The sequence below is a fragment of the Myxocyprinus asiaticus genome, chromosome 1, assembly GCF_019703515.2.
Source record: "Myxocyprinus asiaticus isolate MX2 ecotype Aquarium Trade chromosome 1, UBuf_Myxa_2, whole genome shotgun sequence".
Classification (NCBI taxonomy): Eukaryota; Metazoa; Chordata; class Actinopteri; order Cypriniformes; family Catostomidae; genus Myxocyprinus; species Myxocyprinus asiaticus.
In genome coordinates, this window is record NC_059344.1 from 23901680 (window position 1) to 23923075 (window position 21396).

Consider the following 21396-nt stretch of genomic DNA (forward strand, 5'->3'; position numbering starts at 1 on the left):
GCCGTATCAAAGTTAAAAATAACTTTTTCAACTTTTTTAAACACATCTCGATACACCTGCTTTCTGTTCATCTGTATTTGTTGCATTGCTTTTAGCCTTTTTCAGCGCAAGAATGTGATCAGTTTGAAGTCATCGTCAGTACTTGGCACACATCCAAAATTCAAATGCACAGTTTTAGAATTCGAGTGTGCATTTTTACATTTATTTTAAAATTCTACGAATTTGCTTCTCACAAATAATGACAGGAATACAGTGATTTTATTAAGCATATTAAAGTATTCACCTTGTGCACCAGAGAAACTAGTGTGAGCAATCTTAAAAATGTTGTCTCGGGACTTCTTTATAGATATCTGTGGTGTTGATGTCAAAGTGTAATTAGCTAGCGAAGTGGATTTACAGGTTATAGAGGTGTCAAAAACTATCATGAGTATTTTAAAATGTTTAGGTGATGTCATATCAACTGGAAGCAGACCAGGGAAATTTTAAAACAAGAGTACTTCAATCATAAATACACAAGATCCTACCTTCACGCTGTGGATGTACTGATGTGCCTCTGTACTCATTTAACTCCAAGAGACAACACAAAATCATTAAAAAAAATATCTCTGTAAGACACCTCTGACCATCTTCTCATGTCATTCATGGCGTTATAGTTAAGGTAAGCAGATTTTTGAGTGCTAAACCAGTTGTGTATAAATATATAACCTATATTTACACACACACACACACACACACACACACACACACACACACACACACACACACGTGAAAGTGTATGTTTTATTTTATATTCCATTTACAACAATTGTAATCACATTTAAGCCTCTAAAAATGTCGGGTGACATTAATTTTAAAAAGTACAATTGTAATTTTCTTTCATGTTAAACTTGCATGTGTAATAATACAAGCTGTCACTGTTGAAAATTTCAAACTACACATTTTAACACAAATTATTAACAAGTTGAAACCTAAAAATTAAGCAGAATTACACGTAGAACAATGAAACGCTTGCCTTATGAAAAAGTGCAGCGTGTCAGCTGTTTGAATGTGATCTGCCAGGTCCAATTTACCTCTGCGGGTGTGGAAAAAATGAACATTTAGAGTGGCAGAAAAAACACCTCACTAGCATTTTCACTTTGTAAAGGTGTGCTGTAGACACTCACCATCAACTCTTGGGGAAAATTACTTTTTGTGCTTTCACATGTAATCCATTTTGATCAACTCTTCTTAGTCAAGGAAGTAAGTGATTCCAATTGTTTGGAAAAGGGGCGGGGCTGAATAAGGTGAATACAAAGCATCAAATTAATCATAAACTAAATTAAACCTTTAGAAATACAGTATATTTGAATCGAAAAGGCAAATCACGATTGAAACCCACCCAGATAGAAAAATACACTAGGCCAATTCCGGTTAGAATCTCACCTGCCGGAGCCTATCCCTTTGGCCTACTTTTTTCTCCTGTACTCGGCCGGATGCCCGTTTACTCATTTCCCGATTCCAGCCCAAAATTGAGTTCATTTCTGTATGTAACCATGTAAGGGGCATAATAGTTGCATTTAAAACTGCTGTTCAGCCTAGACATTTTCTTGCATTTCAGTTATATTTTATGATACATAAACAATAGATTTTTTCCAAATCTATATAACCATTTCATTCAAATAAATGAAAAACTCACTAATCAGTATGTATTAAGATATTTATTTATTTATTTATTTATTTATTTTATTTATTTTTTTGGATAATCAACGATCCTCAACAAACAATCTTCATTGTTAATTTTGTATCATATACTTTTGTGCAATAATTAAAAACTATCCATTGACCTGATTTTAGACTAGACTCTGATTAGACTGATTTAAACTTTTAATCAGTTGTGACTTTTGTAGCTCAGAATGTCTCAATTCATGAAAATGCAAATACACAAATAGTGTTTACAAAGTCTAAAATAGTCTGCTCTTTCAGAAGAATCATTTCGAGATTGAAAATGGAGTGAAGCTCCTATTATTTGGTGTCCTAGCTAAAAGACTTGAACTTCTCAGCAAATTCCTTTTTAAGGATATTGTCAACCTACGAAAATGAAAACAAAAACATCTGGAACTGGAAAAAACTGGAAAGTCTCTGCTCTTTTGGAAAAGCTAATTTAGTTTCATGTCCTTGTTGAAATTGGACTTGTTTTGACTATCTTAAGATCACAAATACCATTGAGACCATCTGCAACTAAACTGTTGTCTGGTGTAAGCTAAACTTCCCTTAGCCCACCCGCCATATCTTCATCATGAGGTTGGTCCTCAAGTCACTAAAAGACAAGGTTCTTCCTCATGACTCCATGCTACATCATTTTGCCAGTCTCAATCAATTTCAATTTCAAGTTAATTGAAATAACGAATATTTATTCATTTTAGTCTTGCCTAATTATTTTACAGCAGCAATTGAGTAACTAATACAAACCCATAAGCAACTAAACCCATTTTTGAACCCTTTTGTACAGCCTTGGACAAAACCATGCAATACATCAAAACAGAATTCTGTAACGACATTGGCCGAACTTTTATAACCTCAAAAAGAACATATATTTATGGAACTAATGTAGGAGTATCTACCCATGTTTATTTACATTTCACCAGCATTCATACACCAGCATTTTACGTTCATAAGACTTATAAGTCTGCATTTACTCAACCAGCCTTATGTTCCCCATTGTCCACAAAAGATAGACCGCATAGGAAATCTAATTAAAATTTCAAAGTAACATATGATACAAGTTTAAGTTTACCTTTTCCTTACCCTTACAGCCAATTCTCTCTCTCTCTCTCTCTCTCTCTCTCTGCACCATCATGACAGTCCAGAAAGGTTCATAACCTTACCATAACAATTAGCCATGCCAGTTACTAAAAATCCATTTGTGTTCTTTTAATCAATCTAAAAATTGTAGACGGCCAGTTACAAGAGAATCTCTAAATCTCTTAAATATTAACAGTTCTTTCTCTGATGTCATTGAAACTTCTGTAACAGTATTCCCTCATAAACAAGAATTTGACCATAGCCTCTCTCTCTCTCACTTTTTTTTTTCACTGTTTAGTTTTATCTGTCTCCACTTTCACTGATCTTGTGTTTCAAGTAGAAACTGAGCAAATGTAGACTAAGTCTAAGAGAGTAAGAGGAGGAGGAGAATTGATTAGTTCTATTACTATACTGCTTTTCTCACAAATCATCACCAAGGGCGTCCTTCAGACTTTCCACAATCTTAAAACATCTTTAAGAAAACCTCTTACAGAGATTCCAATCCACTCCTATCATCCCTTGCTTGCTTTGACCATTCATACACCATACCTCATGAACCATCAACTCTTCAACAAAACACAAGCTTTGCCTTTCTTTCTTATAATTTCCTTTTCATTCAATACAACTTACGTTACCCTTCTGTTCAAGCAGTACTTTTAAACTCTTCACCTCTTTCAGCCCCCATCTTATTATTGCCTCAATATTGATTGTTTAGATTTTCTACATTAAGTCAGAGTTGCACGAATCCAAGAAACCCACTTTCAATCTCTTCCCAGAGACCACCTTTGCACACTTAGATCTTGAAGTTCCTTTGCACAACTATTTCTCAACTTTTACTGCCACTGCTTTTACTGATCCTCAAACATTCTGTTATCTGATCTTAAAAATCCCCAGTATTAAATTAACTTGACCTCTGCATCACTCTTGGCTGCAGAAATACGATCAACTGACGGATGTTTAATAGCCCTGCTACTTAAGTTAGAATCAGTTTAATAAAACTCCACCATGGTACCGTATGACTTTTTGATTATTTAAATTAAGATAACAAACAACAACTCACACTGCCTTGCTGCAGCAGCTTGATAAGGGGAAGACCTGCACAAGATTTCCCTTTGTCCTCACATCTTTGCCCTAGAGTCTGATTCAGCCATTCAATCTTGCCCCGGCTAAACCAAAAATGTTAGATCATCCATCCTAACTGACAAAACAGCAGGAATGTTAGATCCAGTCTTCCACTAGATGGCTCTTTCCATCGTGTTTATAGTATAATCTTAGTTGCGTCTGTCTCAATGCTCATTTTATATTACCAAGCAAAGACAATGGAAAATTACTGCTTCACTACATCGTCCTGTGACGCTGAAGACCTTAAAAATGGTGACAACTCTTTATCTCTAACTTGTGAAGACAATACAGCACACAACATAAGATTATTAAAAAATTATTAAATCATACAATAACAAAATGAAATGCAAAACATATATATATATATATATATATATATATATATCAACATTTAAACCCCACAGCCCCCCCCAAAAAAACAACCCTGTGGTCAAACATAAGTAAATATATATAGAAATAAAAATCAAACAGACACACACGTGTGGGTGTGTGGTGTGTGGGTGTGTGTGTAATAATCATACTAACTATATTACACTACTCTCTCCACACCCTACCCGAGAGCCCTCCAAATATCTGCCCCATTTCCATATAAACATATCCAAGCCACCCCATCTTCCCGATGACACCTCCTCATAAGCTGCCACCCTCCCCACCTCCGTGCACCACTCCGGATATGGGGGTGCACCAGCTGACCTCCAACCCCTCAAAATAAACTGCCTGGCGATCATCACACAGGTCAGAACCCAGTTCTCTATATGCCATCCACATCGATGACCGCCCCATCGCCCAGAACACAAAGTCTGGGGCAAAACAAGACCCGAGTGAAGCACACAACATAAGATTAAACAGGAATAATAATACATTGCAAGAGTAAGAAACAATATAAAAAGAAAAGTAATAAGTAAAATTGAATATATAAAATGAATCTAAAGAAATTATTAAATAAATACAGCAAGTAATCTGAAAGAATGAATGAAACAAATGAAGTAAACACGGATGTATGTTTGCTCTCTTGAAGCCCCACACATTCAGGTTGAGTTTACAAACTCGGACGTTAAGCCCGAACTGGATCTGAAATCACTCCCTCTCTTTATAACTTCTCCTAGCAAGTGAATTGGTTGCAATAGGCTGTATTTTATGTAAGCATCATAGGCAAAATTGGTAAAAGTATAATAACCCTACAAATTCCGTTTTTAAACTGCACGGCGCCCCTCAGTGCAGAGCTGGAGGGAAAAGAAATCATTGGCTTACCGTTTGTCACCGTTTGTCTCTTCATTTGTATTCTAGCAGTTTTGGATAAATTGTTTGTGTTATTGTATTCTTTAATTGCAAGTTGTTTTGGATAAAAGCATCTGCTAACTTACAAAATCAGTACACAGACAACGTTTAGACTCTTGATCACTCCAATTTCTCACGTGAATTAAGTTTATTTATTTATTTATTTATTTATTTTTTGCTGTTGGCCGGAAATGCCTCTTGGCCAATGATATGGTAATTTGTACACCTTGTCTGTGTTCTGTTGTGTTGTATGTGCGCTGCTACGGCAAGAAGGAGACAGATGACAAGAAACTTTGTGTAATGTGAGCATTACTGCCATTCGGGTAGTCTGACAGTCGTGAGGGCATGGCTTTAACCTTGTAAAGATAGATAAATAGACACTAAAACTGATGTTATCTATTAAAGGGATCGTTCACCCAAAAATAATTTACTCACCATCATGCCATCCCAGATGTTTATGACTTTCTTTCATTTGTTGAACACAAACGAAGATTTTTAGAAGAATATTTCAGCTCTGGAGGTCCTTACAATGCAAGTGAATGGGTGTGGAAATTTTGAAGCTCCAAAATCCACAAAGGCATTATAAAAGTACTCCAGATGACTCTGGCACATAAATTCAAATCTTCTGAAGCGATATGATAGGTGTGGATGAGAAACAGATCAATATTTAAGTCCTTTTTCCTTCACTTTCACTTTCTCCTCCTCCTGTTTTTGGTGATTCATATTCTTCATGCATATCACCCCCTACTGGGTAGGGAGGAGAATTAATGATAAACATTACTTAAATATTGATCTGTTTAATACCCACACCTATCATATGTTGTATGAACACATGGATTTAACCACTGGAGTCGTATGGATTACTTTAATGCTCCCTTTTTGTTGATTTTGGAGCTTCAAAATTTTGCACCCATTCACTTGCATTGTGAGGACCTACAGAGCTGAAATATTCTTCTAAACCTTTTTTTGTGTTCTGCTGAAGAAAGTTATACACATCTAGGATGTCAGGAGGGTGAGTAAATGATGAAAGAATATTCATTTTTTGGGTGAACTATCCCTTTAAACAGATTCTACACAGTTGCAGAATTATAAATTATGAATTTGCCTTAATGTTGAATGACAGTTTGTTTTCATTTCATTTACTGAATTCAATATTACAATGCCTCAATATTTTAATTGATGTTTTTGTTTTATCATTCAGATCTGCTTCTTGTTTCTTTAGATTTTCATGTTGATAAAAACATTGCCTCAAAATCTTTTTCTGTCATTGCAGAGTCTTCAAGAAGTCTAGCCCCAACTGCAAGGTAAGATTCCCTCAAGTATGTTCTAAGACAGAAGGTGGGTTCTTCAGTGGTCTCAGTGAACCTTTTTCTTTCCCCCCTCTCTCTCTCTCCCCTTTCTGCACTCATTTTCTATACATCTGTCTTGGTGTTTCTTCACTTGTTCACCTCTAGAAACTCCTTGCAAAAGCTGTGTCTTTCCTAGACTGATCTTTTTCAAATATTGTTTGCTTGTTTGTTTTAGTTGGTCAGGCTTTCTCTCTGCTTGCATTCAGACTAGTTCCACCCTCTTTCTGCCAACCATATCTCTATCTCTTCCTCTGTCTTTCTCCATCTGTCTTTCTGAAATGGAGAGCATTTTGCATGTGGAGGATGTTTCCTGTGAGATCACGCCGCCTAGAGGGGTTGTCTTCAGGAAGGGAGTGGAGCAACTAGGGGTCAGCTTGGCTGTTTGTTAAATTGTTTGTGTGTGTGTGTGTATTTGAGGGTTCCTCATTAGAGGCACTGTATGCTTTGCGTTATCTCTAGGGTCTTTTTTTAGCAAGTTCAAACTTGTGCTATTTTCCAAAGATGTTTCTGATTTTTCTCTTTCCTCTTAGCTCACAGTATACTTGGGGAAGAGGGACTTTGTGGATCATCTAGATCATGTGGATCCTGTAGGTAAGACAAAAGGGAGTTCCCACTCAAAACATCATGAAAGTACTTTTTTTTTTATTTATTTATTTTTTATTATTGAACCAGTCAACTTCCTTCAGTGACTGAGCAACATCAATTAGCTATAGGATTACATCTTAGTGTAAGCATATGTTACCATCTGGAAAGCTATACAACCCAATACTCTTAAGATGTATATTAAAGGAAGTACAGTACCTACCTATGTAATGTTACAGGTTTTTTTTTTTGCTCTTCTTTGGTTCCCTGTTGAGGGAAAGTCTCTCACTTTGTGTTGCATGGCAGCCAGTCTCAAGAGACATCCATCTGGGAAATACAGACATTTCATTTCACTTGTTACAACATTTTGTGTGGGGATGTAGCTCTGTTAAGAGTATTAAATGTTCTAACGGTAATCTTTTACAAAGATAACGCTTAGAATGCCATTATAATGTGATTCGGCCATAGGCAAAACTGTGCTAATGTTCATAGCATGGCTGTGAGTCTTGTATACTGAAAAAACTGTTTCTAGAAACTCAAAGTTAAGATCAAGTAATGTATATTTTATACACAAAATGGCCAGTTATGCATTTTTGCACTGCTAACAAAAGCAACTCACAAGACTGACAGCCTGTCTGGAACACCATGTATAAAATATTTGCTGATTTCTCATCTCTCTTTATGCATCTTTTTCTCACTCATCGTGTTCGCTCCCTCTGTTTATTTTGTCTGACTTTAGATGGCGTGCTCTTGATCGACCCAGAGTACCTTAAAGACAGAAAAGGTTGGAGAACACTTTAAACATTGATTTACAGTATCTCGGAATTACCTGTACAGCCTGTAAATTCTATATTTAAATCATGTTCGAAAAAGCCTATAGCTATAATTGTTGTCCTATCCAAAACCTTGTATTATATCTTAATTCCTCATCTCTGCTTTGTACTTGGTTCCTTCTACCTTTACGCAGTGTTTGTGACCCTGACGTGTGCCTTCCGTTATGGGCGTGAGGACCTGGACGTGCTGGGACTGTCTTTCAGGAAGGATCTTTTCATCTCCAGTTTTCAGGCGTATCCCCCACTGCCTGAGGAACGCAAGCCACTCAGTCGCCTACAGGAGAGACTGCTCAAGAAACTCGGCCAGAATGCATACCCTTTCAACTTCATGGTGACCTTTTACTTTGTCCACTTGCATGTTCATTTTTAACTGCTTGAAGGGTACAACTGTGCATGCATGTTTTCGACTCATCTGAAGTACCTTCAAGAATACAGCTGATCAGTTTTGAATACCAGTTATAAATAGTAAATAAAACTTGTGTTATTAACACTCATTAGAAATTGCACTTCTTGCACTACCATATATCCAATTAAAGTTGCTGAAAGTAATGAAAATAACTTGCTAGACTTTCCTGCAGGTCACCAGTAAATTATAAAATGGATAGTTCCAATCCTAAATTCTGATTGGATGAACTACATTGTAATATATCCAACAATTCTATATTAAAGCAGCAAGTTGCTACATTTAAAGAAAGCAAAAACTGCAGTTATTGGGCCAATAAACATTATACATGTATGTGTGAATTTTTTTTTAGTGTGATAAAATCGCTCCAAAACCTTATCTGTATAAAGTTATTTCCAGTATTTCAATTTTGCTGTCATGACAATGTAACGCCCATAAACCCTGTAATCTGTAATCTAAAAAAAATGTTTAACAGATTCCTCAGAACCTTCCCTGTTCAGTCACTTTACAGCCTGGCCCAGAGGACACAGGAAAGGTAATGACATACACACACACACACACACACAAGCTAACGTGTGCATTCACACCTTTCATTTCAATGGTCATTTTCTCTGTCTTTTGACCCACAGGCGTGTGGTGTAGACTTTGAGGTCAGGGCATTCTGTGCCAAAACTGTGGATGAGAAGACCCACAAGCGGTAAGTGTCGCTTCTTACTGAAGTTTTCTTCTTGTTAGAAACTCTGAGCAGCCACTTTGCTCGCAAATGCCGAATTCTCTTTAGATGATTTCCTTTCTCACAAAGCCTATGTATTTTAAAGGTATAATATATTTTCTAAGAAAGAGGGAGAAAATGGCATTTTTTTGACAGTACAGTTGACCTCCTAAGTTGTCTAACTGAGCTATTCTTTACAGGAATTCTGTGCGGTTGGTGATTCGTAAGGTGCAGTATGCTCCAGAGAAGACTGGTCCTCAGCCAATGGTGGAGACCACACGCAGCTTCCTTATGTCTGACCGTTCCCTTCACCTCGAGGCCTCACTAGATAAAGAGGTGCGAACATACACCCACCCACACGCAGACTTCCTCTGCTGCCCTCTACTTATGATTTATGAAAGCGTCAAATTTTCATGTCTTCCTTCTCAGCAACTATTGAAATTGCTCTCTTTCAATTTAGTGTGCTCAATTGGCTTAGCTGCATACAATGAAAATGCAAACAGTGCACAATAAATAGTAATAAAGTAAATGATAGTTACAAATAAAGTAATAAAAAAATATTGCAAATAAAATTACAGAATATATTTATATATATATATATATATATATATATATATATATATATATATATATATATTTCTCTTCTGTCTCTCTCAGCTCTACTACCATGGTGAACCTATCAGTGTCAACGTCCATGTCACGAACAACTCCACCAAAACAGTTAAACGAGTTAAAATCTCAGGTGAGTCAAACACAAACAGTTTAATCTAGAACTGTTGCATTTTGTTGTATTTTGAAACCGTACAATGCATTACAGCCTACAAGTAAAAGTGTAAACCATTTGTGTTTTGTTTGTTTGGTAACACTTAGGGCTACAACTAATGATTATTTTGATAACCGATTAATCTTCGATTATTTCTCCGATTAATCGGATAAATAAATAAAAAATGTTCCTGGTATTAAAATGTGATTTATTTATTTTTTTTTATTTTTTTTAAAACAGAAAAGGATTTGGTTTGATTTACTGTACAGAATTCGCAATTCTATAATCTTACAAAACTTTAAACAAAGCCTGAATCAGGAATTGTTAAGTTTCCATTTTAAATTATTATTATTATTATTATTATTATTATTATTATTATTTCAGGACATATGCAAAATTACATTACTTGTAAAACTTAAAAAGTACAGTTCATTAAAGAGAGAAATTATTCATCAGGGATAGAGTGGGACAAAAAAATCAGTCCAGCAGAGGGCAATGGTGACACCAGAATAGTAATATTAATAAGCCTAATTCTGATCAGCTGAAAAATATATAATTAGACAAATGTTTGAGCACAGTCACTGATTACATACATTTTCAAGTATTTTAAATTCATATTGGAAGTTTTAAAATAGTATGGTCTCTGATTACATGTTTCTAAAGTATTCTTTTCAAAAATACATTTTTAATGGTAGTTATGTTATGTTTGCCATAATTTTCATTTACTGGTGAAATTAGACATTACATTTGGCATTATCAGAAGGACTATCAAATATCAGGACCCTTAGCATTATTATTATACATAATATTCAGCATTATATAAAGTTTAATATAGTACAATCATCTCTAAACTATAGCACTGAAAAGTCGCATTACGGTGATGCTGTGTTACATGCGTTTACATGATGAGAAACAATCTAAAACACTTAAAACCGCACAGTTTGACCTCTGAGACATCAGGGTGACATAAATAAGAATTTGATACATTGATTACATTGAAACTGAAATTGAGGTATGATGTTGCACAAGTTTCATCAAAATGATTGCGCTCCCTTTTTCCATTGCAATTGGTTTGACGTGGATGCACGCACTCGCTTGCGCATTGAAATTTAAGGGAGACTCGCATGTGGTACAGACAAACAGTTTTGGGAAACATGCGGAAATACGCACCTGAATTTGAATTCATAACATGTATACATTAAAAAAAACATAGAAAATAGCAGTAAAATGTTACCCTTACAAAAATCTAAACTACCCGCAAATTTGCAGCTCGTTATTTTCACATGCAAATGAGCTTGTGATTCACCTCAAATGTTTGCCAGAAGTTTGCAGCTCTTCACCGGTAGTGGTAAACCTCCGGCAAACCTTTGGCAACAGTGGACAATTTGGTGCAAGTTTGCAGAGATTATCTGTGGCGAATCTGTGGTGAACTATCAGTTTTTGTAAGGAAAGTTATGCACTGGAGAGAAACAACTCTTTTTCACTGGGCTGTAAAGTGATGTCACTGATGAGACTTCTCCGTGCTCCCCGAAAACATCCAACTAAATCGATAATGAAATTCGTTGTCGATGATTTTCATTATCGATAATTACCAATTTTACCGATTAGTTGTTGCAGCACTAGTAACACTACAATTAGTTTGTATTTGTTAACATTAGTTTGTGTTATCTAACATCAACTAACAATGAACAACAATTCTTTGTCACATTAATTAATCTTTGTTAATGTTAATGAAAGCAATTTTTTTAGGCAAAAGCATTGCCTTTGAATTGGTAACATCAGCTAGTCTAAATCCTTTAGCGTCCTCTTCCCCTTTTCTTTTGCTGTCCTTTCATCCTACAAATTAACTTGACAAAGATAGTTCCAGTGTTTAAATTAGATCTGCAACAAAAATTTCAATATCTTACTAGCTAACAGGTTTGCTCTCACTGAAAAATTGTGTTATCTATGTTGTAGTTATTTTTCATGTGTTAAAGTATGGAAAGGACATTATTTCAAATAGTGATATTTATGATCAGTATCATTACAGGCATACATACAACATTCATTTACTTTAAAGTCAGCATGAAACTGCATTAGCAATCCATTTTTACTTGCATAATGCGGTGTATTTTGAAGCGAGACAGGATATTCAACAAGAAAAAAAATGTGTGGTGGGACTCCATTTTAGGGTGTGTCTCATTCAGCTCCCTAATTCACTAGTCAGGGCACTGATCAGGGAGTTGGCCATTTCTAGCGCTGTCTCAATTGCAAAATCGTTCCAGTGCACTGAAACGTTCACTCCCTAAAAATTCCCAGAATGCACTGTAAAAATCAAGAGAGCATTGTTCCTCACTATGTTCTGTTCCTGGAAACATCATCATGTCTTCTGAAGTCATGTCATTAGAAGATGTCTTCTAGATAGAAATCTATGAAGTCAAAGCCTTATTTTCTCTTAAGAGATGTTTTTTGTTATGTCTTTCATCCATAATGATCATGAAAGGGAAACAATCTTTTTAATATTAGAGCTTTTAAGAAGGTTAAAAATACACTCCGTTATATTTTTATTTATGTCATTTTATCTTTCATGATAACAATGCATGTTTGAATTTCTTCAACGAAAATTCACGGTAGTGTCATTTATGCAGTGATGTTGATTACCGGTGTCAGCTGTGTTTTAATGTGCGAGCTCATAATTGTTTTGCAGGTTACTGAGTTATAAGTGTCCCAATGCTTAGTGGATGAACATCCTTGCCAGACCCAAATTCGTGTTCACGATATACTGATTCAGGCCAAAGGGAGCTAGGAAGCTGATTCAGACGCACACTTATTCATCAGGGATTGACTCAGTGGAAGCGTTTCACAAAAACCTAGGGTTTGGCTTATTTTTCCCTGGTCATACCACATTGAAATAGTAATGGAAACTAGGGCTGGGCAATATGTCTTAAATATTATATCTCTATATTTTTCAGCCTATTGACGATATTCAATATATATCTCTAATTATGTATTTGCTCTGAAATGGCTCAAAAGTATTGTTTTTTTTAATCAGAGGAACCGTCATTTCATCCAAACAGCCACTGTAGCCAAGTAGGTTCAATATTTTGAAACACTTGTGTGCAAAGCTACTACACTGACTTATTTTTGAAACCCCAGTTGAACATTGCATAATACCAAATTATTACTATGGGACACGTCAGGTTTATTATTATAATTTAATGCTGAATTATCATTATTATTCTGATTATTAGATTTGCATTATACAAAAGTAATATATTTCTGTCCTGTTTACTTCCCCTTCACCTGGGGCTTTTATTTTGATTGGGAGAGTTTAGAGTTTGATTAAAGATTTCGAAGACAAACTCTTCCGTGGAAAAATGTTCACCAAATCGTTCGTGATAAGACCAAGAGCGTGTGTTAGGAACGTGAATCTGGTTGATTTTGATTTCATATTGACTTGAAAGGAACACTATTAACTGCATATGAGTATGTGATTGCAATGTGTTTATGCTTGTGTTGTATACATCTGTTTAGATTTGTTCTTACATTTGCCCTTCAGATCCTCTCCTGCTCATGTGTTCATTATTAATTAACATGTGAATGTCAGCTGCCCTGTACCTGATTTTGGGTGTGTTTGGTTTGTGTGCGCTCCCATCCAGCCCTGGTAACCCTGCTTTTTATCCCTGCTCTCTCCCCACAGTGCGACAGTATGCCGATATCTGTTTGTTCAGCACTGCACAGTACAAATGTCCTGTGGCTCAGGTAGAGGCCGAGTGAGTACCTCTTTTTCCCTCTTTCTCCATTTATTTCTTCTCTGTCCCTCCCTCGTATTTTCATAGGATCCCTTCTTTGTTACCATCTTGTTCTCTCGGTTTACAAGGACTTCTTTCATCTCTCTCACCTGCTCAACCAGTTTTTTCACCGTCTTTGTTGCTTTCAAGTTGGAGTGTGTTTACTACACAACTCACAAAGGTTTATATTTTGTCAAAATATATTTATAGCACATCAACTCTGGTTATTACCCAGGCGCTTCTGTCATAGCCCCACCTAGTGGAATCAAACCATGTTTTTGCTAAAGCTAAAAGCCATGCTGATAAAGCCAAGCGTCTACACTTGGTAAACAGCTAAACACTTTGTAAAAACAGTCTATAAAGCTCTGCTTCTTCCCTTTCGAGTACTCCCAGAGAAACTCAAGACTCTACCCTTTTTATTAGCCTATGTTCGACTGGTCTGTGACCTCCTTGACCTGTGTGCCCTACGGTCCTTTGTACAGTCCTCTAAGAGCCCTGGCATTGTCTTTCTTTTTGGCAGTCTGCATATGTAGTCGGTATCCTGCTATTTACTGCACCACCATTTGATTTCACACAAAATGCTTCATTCCCTTCGTCCCTCTTAAAACCCTTAAAATCCCCACGATGGGATTCCTAGTGATTCACTGTTTCCATGCTGATAGGACGAAATAGACTATTCTTTCTCAGTGCTACAGGTCACAGATGTGGTTCTGTACTCTTGTGACACCTACAGCAAGTCTGTGGGCCAGCATTCCACACGGTAAGTTTTACATCTAATCATTCCTTCTGGGTACCGTGACCCTGGGCCTACCCTTGGTTGCTGGTGATGGCTCTTGGACCCTTTCTCCACCCTCTCCATGAGATGAGGCAATATTGTTCCCCCTCACTCCCAACAAAAAGACTGTAGCTGTGCATTTTGTCTTCTGTTTTTCTGAGCATTTCAGTCAGTCCATCTGTTTTTTTTTGTTTTGTGATAAAGCTTCTGTTCCATAAAAGGCCAGTGCGATCGACAATTAATCACTGTTTTTGTTATGTGCTTTGCATTTACCCTTTATAACTTCCTCTAAGAAACACATAACTTAAGGATAGGATAGTAAAGTTTCTCTTCCTCTTTTTCCCCTCTATTTTCTGTTGTCTTGCCTTTCCTTACCATATTTTCCCCTGATTTCAAGTCCTGACCCCGAGAGGACATTGTTTATGTCCTCATCAGATTTGACCATTTCTCAAACAGCTTTTCTTTCTTAATCTCAGTCAAGCTTCTATTTAATGATACAGCACATGAGCTTTTGATTGAAGAAATTTCAGTCATGACAACTCATAGAATACATTTTAAGGGGTTATATTAAATATGACAAATGTTGTAGTCATAGTTTTAGTCTTTTGACAAATATTAAATATTCAATATTTTGTCATGTCATATTCATTCATTTTAGCCAGTTTTACTCTGACAAATATGACATTAATTTTAGGCAATGAAAATGATATCTTTTAGTTGATGATGATGATATGCAAAATGGACAAAATGTGTGTCAAACTGTAACAGACCAAACTTTAATCAAATATTCAAACATTTAGAAAAGAAAAAGTATAAACTTTAATGTAAACGTATCAAACATATAAATATACATACTGTCCTTGTTGTGAAAAACCTGAGCTCCTTAAATAATAATGAATAGACTGAAGTATTAGCTACTTTTTAAAAGTTAGCCTACTCTATTCTGAATTCTTCATGCTTTAGAGACTTATTTTTCTGTAAAGGATATTACATTGCGTGTAGCGTGTTTCTTACGGAACAATTATGCATGTTCTGACTAGCGCGTCATTTATTTCAATCTAGACATGTGGTGCTGGGGAGGAGGAGGGCTTCAGAGAAAACGCTCGTAGAGTGCTGCAGTAATACCGGCTTACCTGCACACAACTGAGGCAGTTTAAATGATTTATAAACAGAGTACGCAAGTTGATGGGCTTAACAGATTACATGTAGAGGACCTATCAGCTTGGGCTTGGAGTATGTAAGCCGATTGGTTTAACCGATTACATGTTAAAGAACCTATCACCTTGCGCCGTGTTGAGTTTCATGACTGAACTTTTAAATCATAAATTAGTTCATATTCATGCTCTGTTTAACTCATTATTCAAACAAAGCTGCATGTTATAGTTTATAGTGCTTTTTTCATCTGCAGTGACCAGGTATCACCCAGCTCCACATTCTGTAAGGTGTATACACTCACCCCCACACTGAGCAATAACAGAGAGAAGAGGGGTCTGGCTCTAGACGGACAGCTAAAACATGAAGACACCAACCTGGCCTCCAGTACCATGTAAGTGGCCTTCAGCTGAGAGTGCATTACTTTGTTTGTTATCATATGCACAGCCAAAAAAAGGCAAAGAAGTTCTATGCCAAGAGCACACTACAAGAATCAAGCCTTTTATGTTTTAAGTTGCCGATAAATGTGCGACAAGAAGTTTCAAATCGTAAACTATCCTTCGCTAAGGTTTTCCAAGTGTGCACACTTCTGAGAGACCTTCCAACTAGCGGTAGAACTGTGAGTCGAGCAGCTCCAATCACAAGACAGTGCCCACATTCGTATATGAAGTATGTCCGGGAATGCATTCCTACTACTCGCCTGCATATAGGCCTGTCACGATTATTAAATAATCGTCTGATTTTTGTACATTATTGTATATTTTTATTTATCTCATTCAACTGAACTCCAAACGTCTCAATGAGCTACATCACAGACCGCACCCTAAGGTCCTAAAGAGCACGTAAAAATTAACCACTTCTGAAGCACTGTGATGCATATGCCATCTGCAAAGGTTTGGGCCAAACTCCCGCGAAAATATAATGAGCAAAGTGCTCCGGCTTCACTTTAATTTAACGATCATGCAATAGCAAATGTTCTTGGTCATTGCGGGTTCACACAGGCAGTGTTAATGACGCACAGTGACAGAAGAGGAGACACCCGCTTTCTATATTTCTGTGGAAATTATAGAATAAAGAAACATATTTTCCAGTGATTCCAAGTTAAATGTGAATAAATTACTTAAGGTGTGTGAAGCACATACGGTATACACCTTAAAAAATATGACTTTTTGTATGACAGTTAATCATCATCTTGAAAGTCCTAAAACAGACAGTTAATAATCATGCATTTATTTATTTCACAGTGAATCATCAGCCAAATTTTATAACCGTGACAACCCTTCCTGCATACCAAAGAACAAACTTTATTAACATCCGAGGAGTATGTTCTTCATCAGATGAAGTTTCTCACAGTTTGCAGATTCAGATGCATGTCTTGTGGTTTGTGCTTGGCTTTAGAAAGTTTGTAGTGATTTTTAGAGAGTTTGTCATACTTGTAAGTTAAACCATCCTATATGTGTATAAACCCTCTGCTAGTGTGAAGTAGTTTCCTTGCTTCTAGTTACTGCTGTGTATATTTAGCATGTTTCTCTGTGCTTACAGAGTGAAAGATGTGGCCAATAAAGAGGTGCTGGGAATCTTGGTGTCCTACAGAGTCAAAGTCAAGCTAGTGGTGTCACGTGGAGGGTGAGTGTGGGAGGGTGAATGTATTCCTCATTTTTTGCAATAGAGGTAGGTCAGACTTTAATGTCATGATGTTCTGAATCTAAATTCAAACAACTGGTCTACTTTTAGTGATGTGTCTGTGGAGCTGCCTTTCGTCTTGATGCATCCCAAGCCCTCTGAACAGCCCAACTCGAGACCGCAGTCAGGTAACATTACAACCTCATCTCTCTGCCTCAGGCAAGAGTGTCAAGTCTTTTTTTATTAATATGTACTTGACTGGAAAGTTTGTGTATGCACAAATCATTTGCTGTCAAATCTTTGATATACTTGTAATCAGTATTTTTTTTCTCACTGACAAAGCCTATTTCTATTGGAAGACCCTTCTGCCACCTGAGCATTAATACATGTACAGGTGCATCTCAATAAATTAGAATGTCGTGGAAAAGTTCATTTATTTCAGTAATTCAACTCAAATTGTGAAACTCGTGTATTAAATAAATTCAGTGCACACAGACTGAAGTAGTCTAAGTCTTTGGTTTTGAAGGCTCAGGAAACCTTTGCAGGTGTTTTGAGTTGATTAGCTGATTGGCATGTCACCATATTCTAATTTTTTGAGATAGTGAATTGGTGGGTTTTTGTTAAATGTGAGCCAAAATCATCACAATTAAAAGAACCAAAGACTTAAACTACTTCAGTCTGTGTGCATTGAATTTATTTAATACACGAGTTTCACAATTTGAGTTGAATTACTGAAATAAATGAACTTTTCCACGACACTCTAATTTATTGAGATGCACCTGTATAAAATTCAGTGTATTATAATTAATTTAATAAAGTCTTAAAGGAATATTCCGAGTTCAATACAAGTTAAGCTCAAGCAATATTATTGTTGGCATAATACTGATTAACACAAAAATACATTTTGACTTGCCCCTCATTTTCTTAAAAAAAACAAAAAACAAAAATCTGAGTTACAGTGAGGCTCTTACAGTGGAAATGAAGGGGAGTCAATCAATAAATGTTAAAATATTCACTATTTCAAAAGTATAGCCACAAGACATAATGTGTGTTACCATGATTTTAGTGTGATTAAAATCACTTACTAACCTTTTCTGTGTAAAGTTATATCCAATTTTACAACTTCATTGCCATGATGATGTAATGTCAGCAAACCCTGAAACTCTAAAATGACTGGAAAAAATTCTGTAGACAGCTCAAATAATACACGAGTTTATCGGAAGAATTAATGTAAGTGCTTTTATAAAATGGTAAGCTTCACATTTCTGCCTTTTTAACCTTCCAAAAATTGGCTCCTTTCACTTCCATTGTAAGTAGCTCACTGTAACCTCAATTTTTTGCTTTTTTAAAGAAAAGGAGGGATGAGTTGAAATGCATTTTTGTGGTAATCAGATCAACATTATGCCACAAATGCTGTCGATTGAGCTTAACTTGTATTGAATCCAGAACATTCCTTTCATTTGAATTGCCAAAATTTCAGTACTCAGTACTAATACTACTAATCTCATTAACAAGTTTGAAAGCACATCAATAATGTATAATATGCTACTGAACTCACTCCTTTATTTAAAAAGTTACATATTAATGTAAATATTAGCATATTAAAATTTAAACAACAACATGTTGCCTTCAACTGTTTTTCAGTTAAGCATGCATGCTTCAAGTGTAAGTAATTCAGGTTAACGTAAAGCACATTTGACCAGTTGTGGGTGCATCCTCATTACTACGAGCATTCTTTACAGAGCACATGCTTAAAGAAGTATAAGTGTTCATAAACAACCGCCTATCAGTCAGAGAGTGCACTATACCTAATTGAGTCTGAATCAAGAAATCTGATTCAAGGTTTTCCCACACTCATTTGAGTCCACCGTCATCTACTTGGATTTTTTCGTCTACACGGGAGTAATGTCAGAAGTGCACGGCCATGCAGCTTAGAGGGAAAAATGCTTATGAACTATGATATTTTTTTACACAACTCTCTGGAATACTCTTTTCTGATCGGTCAGTCGCGCCATCTAGAGGTCTGATATTTCTGAAAAAAGACCGGCCATTCGGGTATTGCGCGTCATCTCTCCTACATCTACTTGTACACCTACAAGTAAGCTAATAAAATAATTTCAACTCAAATCAATATTTAATGTCCATAAGTCAGGTGGTTATTTTCACAAAATTATTTGCTCAAACAAACAGAATGCAATTCTGCTTGTTGCCACATAAATAGCACGTCTTTTTAATCATCTTTTGTATTTGCACACATAGTAATTCATGTGTTTCATTTGGATGGATGCCTCATTCTTTACAATTCCCTTTCTTTCACAGCTGTACCAGAGACAGATGTCCCTGTGGACGCCAACCTCATAGAGTTTGAAACAAAGTCAGTTGGCTGTGCATCTCTTGATTAATAAGATGCTGGCTTAGATGTCTTTGCATAACCTAACATTTGTCACTCTTTGTCTTCAGTAATTTCTCACAGGATGATGACTTTGTGTTTGAGGACTTTGCAAGGCTCAGGCTGAAGGGAATGAAGGATGAAGAGGATGACCACTTCTGCTAACGCCTCCCCTACACACACATGACACCATGAGGAGGTTGGAAGGAAAGGGGACAGGGGCTTGGTGTCAACCTGCCAGTACTCTCATTCCTCTGCTCCACTGGGCCCATCTGATAGTGTGGAGCACATACTGATATTTTCAAAGGCTCCTTAACTTTCCCTCTTTTCTCTTTCTTTTGGCTCCCTTCCTTACCATTTTGGCATCTGTGGTGTGGTCCTTGTATTGACCTTTTGTTTATCTGGTCATATGAGCCACTTCACACTGGTGCATATATGTTGGATAGAAATTTTATGGAGAAGAAAACAATGATGAACTGATGTTACATGTGTCATCTAGACATCAGTGTATAATATTGTTGGTGATCAAAGGGTCCATTGATTCAGGGGTGACTTTTTTTTTTTTTCTCTACATTTTTATTTCCTTTTTTCTTTCTTTTGTCATCAAATTCCCACTTATATATAATGATGATACATGTTCCATGTTATTACATTGTACAGTACATTCACTGTTCATAGACACCATAGGGAACTTGAGTTTGGTGTTAATTTTATTCCACTTTCCTAGACCCCGTAATCTAATCCATCCTTACCTGCTCAACAGCTTTTATGTTATAGTTACGTAAAATGTATACATATCATAAAATAAATATGTAGTAACACTTTTCAGTGCACTTGTAGTGCACGCAGTACTCAGATAAGGATGTGGCATTTTTAGGGAAAGTAGTTTGCAAAGCGCATTGGTAAACATGCATCTGATTTCTAATGAACAGTTTAGCATCTGTTCTACATGTTGAGCTGTAGAATATGTACACACTGCTACAAGTCCAGTGCTTGTAGATAACAGAGGCCAGGGACAGACTCTGACAATGTCAGATGTCTGATATATTTGTATGTGCCACACAAAATTGAATTCCTCATTATTTGTGCCTGCCAAACTTTATTTGCCAAAATGTGTTGATTTATAATGTTGCTTGTAGGCTAAGCTCAGTTTATTTGAAAATGACATGCGCATTCCATGTTTTAGTTCACAGAAACTGATAATGTAACCATATGACTGCCAGAAATATTTTGATGATGGTTATTTTTAAATCTCAGTTATAGCATGATTTCCAGGAAATTTCATTTTGATCGTTCTCCCAGGATCAAGCTTTTCCTTTTGACATTCTGCATAGTTTACTACTGAACAATTGCAAATTTACTTATGTTACAATGTGTAAAAGGAAGAAACATTTTGTAGAGCTCCCATTGAAGGACAAAAACAATATCTCTAAAATAAAGGTTTGCTTTGTTTAAAGCACCCATACAAGCATGGAGCATACTTGCCAGTAAGCATAAATGCATTCGATTTCCTCTAGTTGTCTACTTAACTACAGATGCCAGCACAAGAAATCTGGGATGCTTCAAAATTATTTTCAGGATGTTTTAAATGAAATCTTTACTTCTTTCTCAGTAGAGATGACTTTTAAAAACATTACAGCCCTATAGAACATCAAAAAGCTTTGCAGGAGATCAGCGCGTAAAGCTCTGCAGCTAACTAGAGCTCTACCCAGTAACCAAAAACCTCAGTACCTCCTCACTAAACATGTTGGCCCGATGATTGATAGATCAAGGGCAGCAGAGAAGTTTTTCTGAAGTTCAAACTAATTTTCATTCTTTTGCAACCACAAATACCTTATTTACATCTTTTATTTAAAATTTTTGA

At 36.3% G+C, this 21396-nt stretch overlaps 1 protein-coding gene across 2 annotated transcripts in view; it reads left to right on the forward strand.

Moving 5' to 3' along the window:
• The window catches only part of LOC127447078 (arrestin red cell-like), a 63932-nt gene extending 42941 nt beyond the window's left edge, over positions 1-20991 (forward strand). The window contains exons 2-15 of one of the 2 annotated variants that reach the window (XM_051708596.1): positions 6455-6485; positions 7061-7121; positions 7852-7896; positions 8080-8276; positions 8824-8883; positions 8978-9045; positions 9261-9396; positions 9718-9802; positions 13503-13575; positions 15777-15914; positions 17063-17146; positions 17255-17331; positions 19463-19517; positions 19604-20991. In XM_051708596.1, the coding sequence (XP_051564556.1) occupies positions 6455-6485; positions 7061-7121; positions 7852-7896; positions 8080-8276; positions 8824-8883; positions 8978-9045; positions 9261-9396; positions 9718-9802; positions 13503-13575; positions 15777-15914; positions 17063-17146; positions 17255-17331; positions 19463-19517; positions 19604-19697 (1204 nt within the window). In that variant the 3' untranslated portion in view covers positions 19698-20991. Of the gene's footprint in view, positions 1-6454; positions 6486-6616; positions 6899-7060; positions 7122-7851; positions 7897-8079; positions 8277-8823; positions 8884-8977; positions 9046-9260; positions 9397-9717; positions 9803-13502; positions 13576-15776; positions 15915-17062; positions 17147-17254; positions 17332-19462; positions 19518-19603 lie in introns of those variants that run through there. The other variant, XM_051708604.1, reaches the window with a different exon arrangement.
• Positions 20992-21396: the final 405 nt, after the last annotated feature.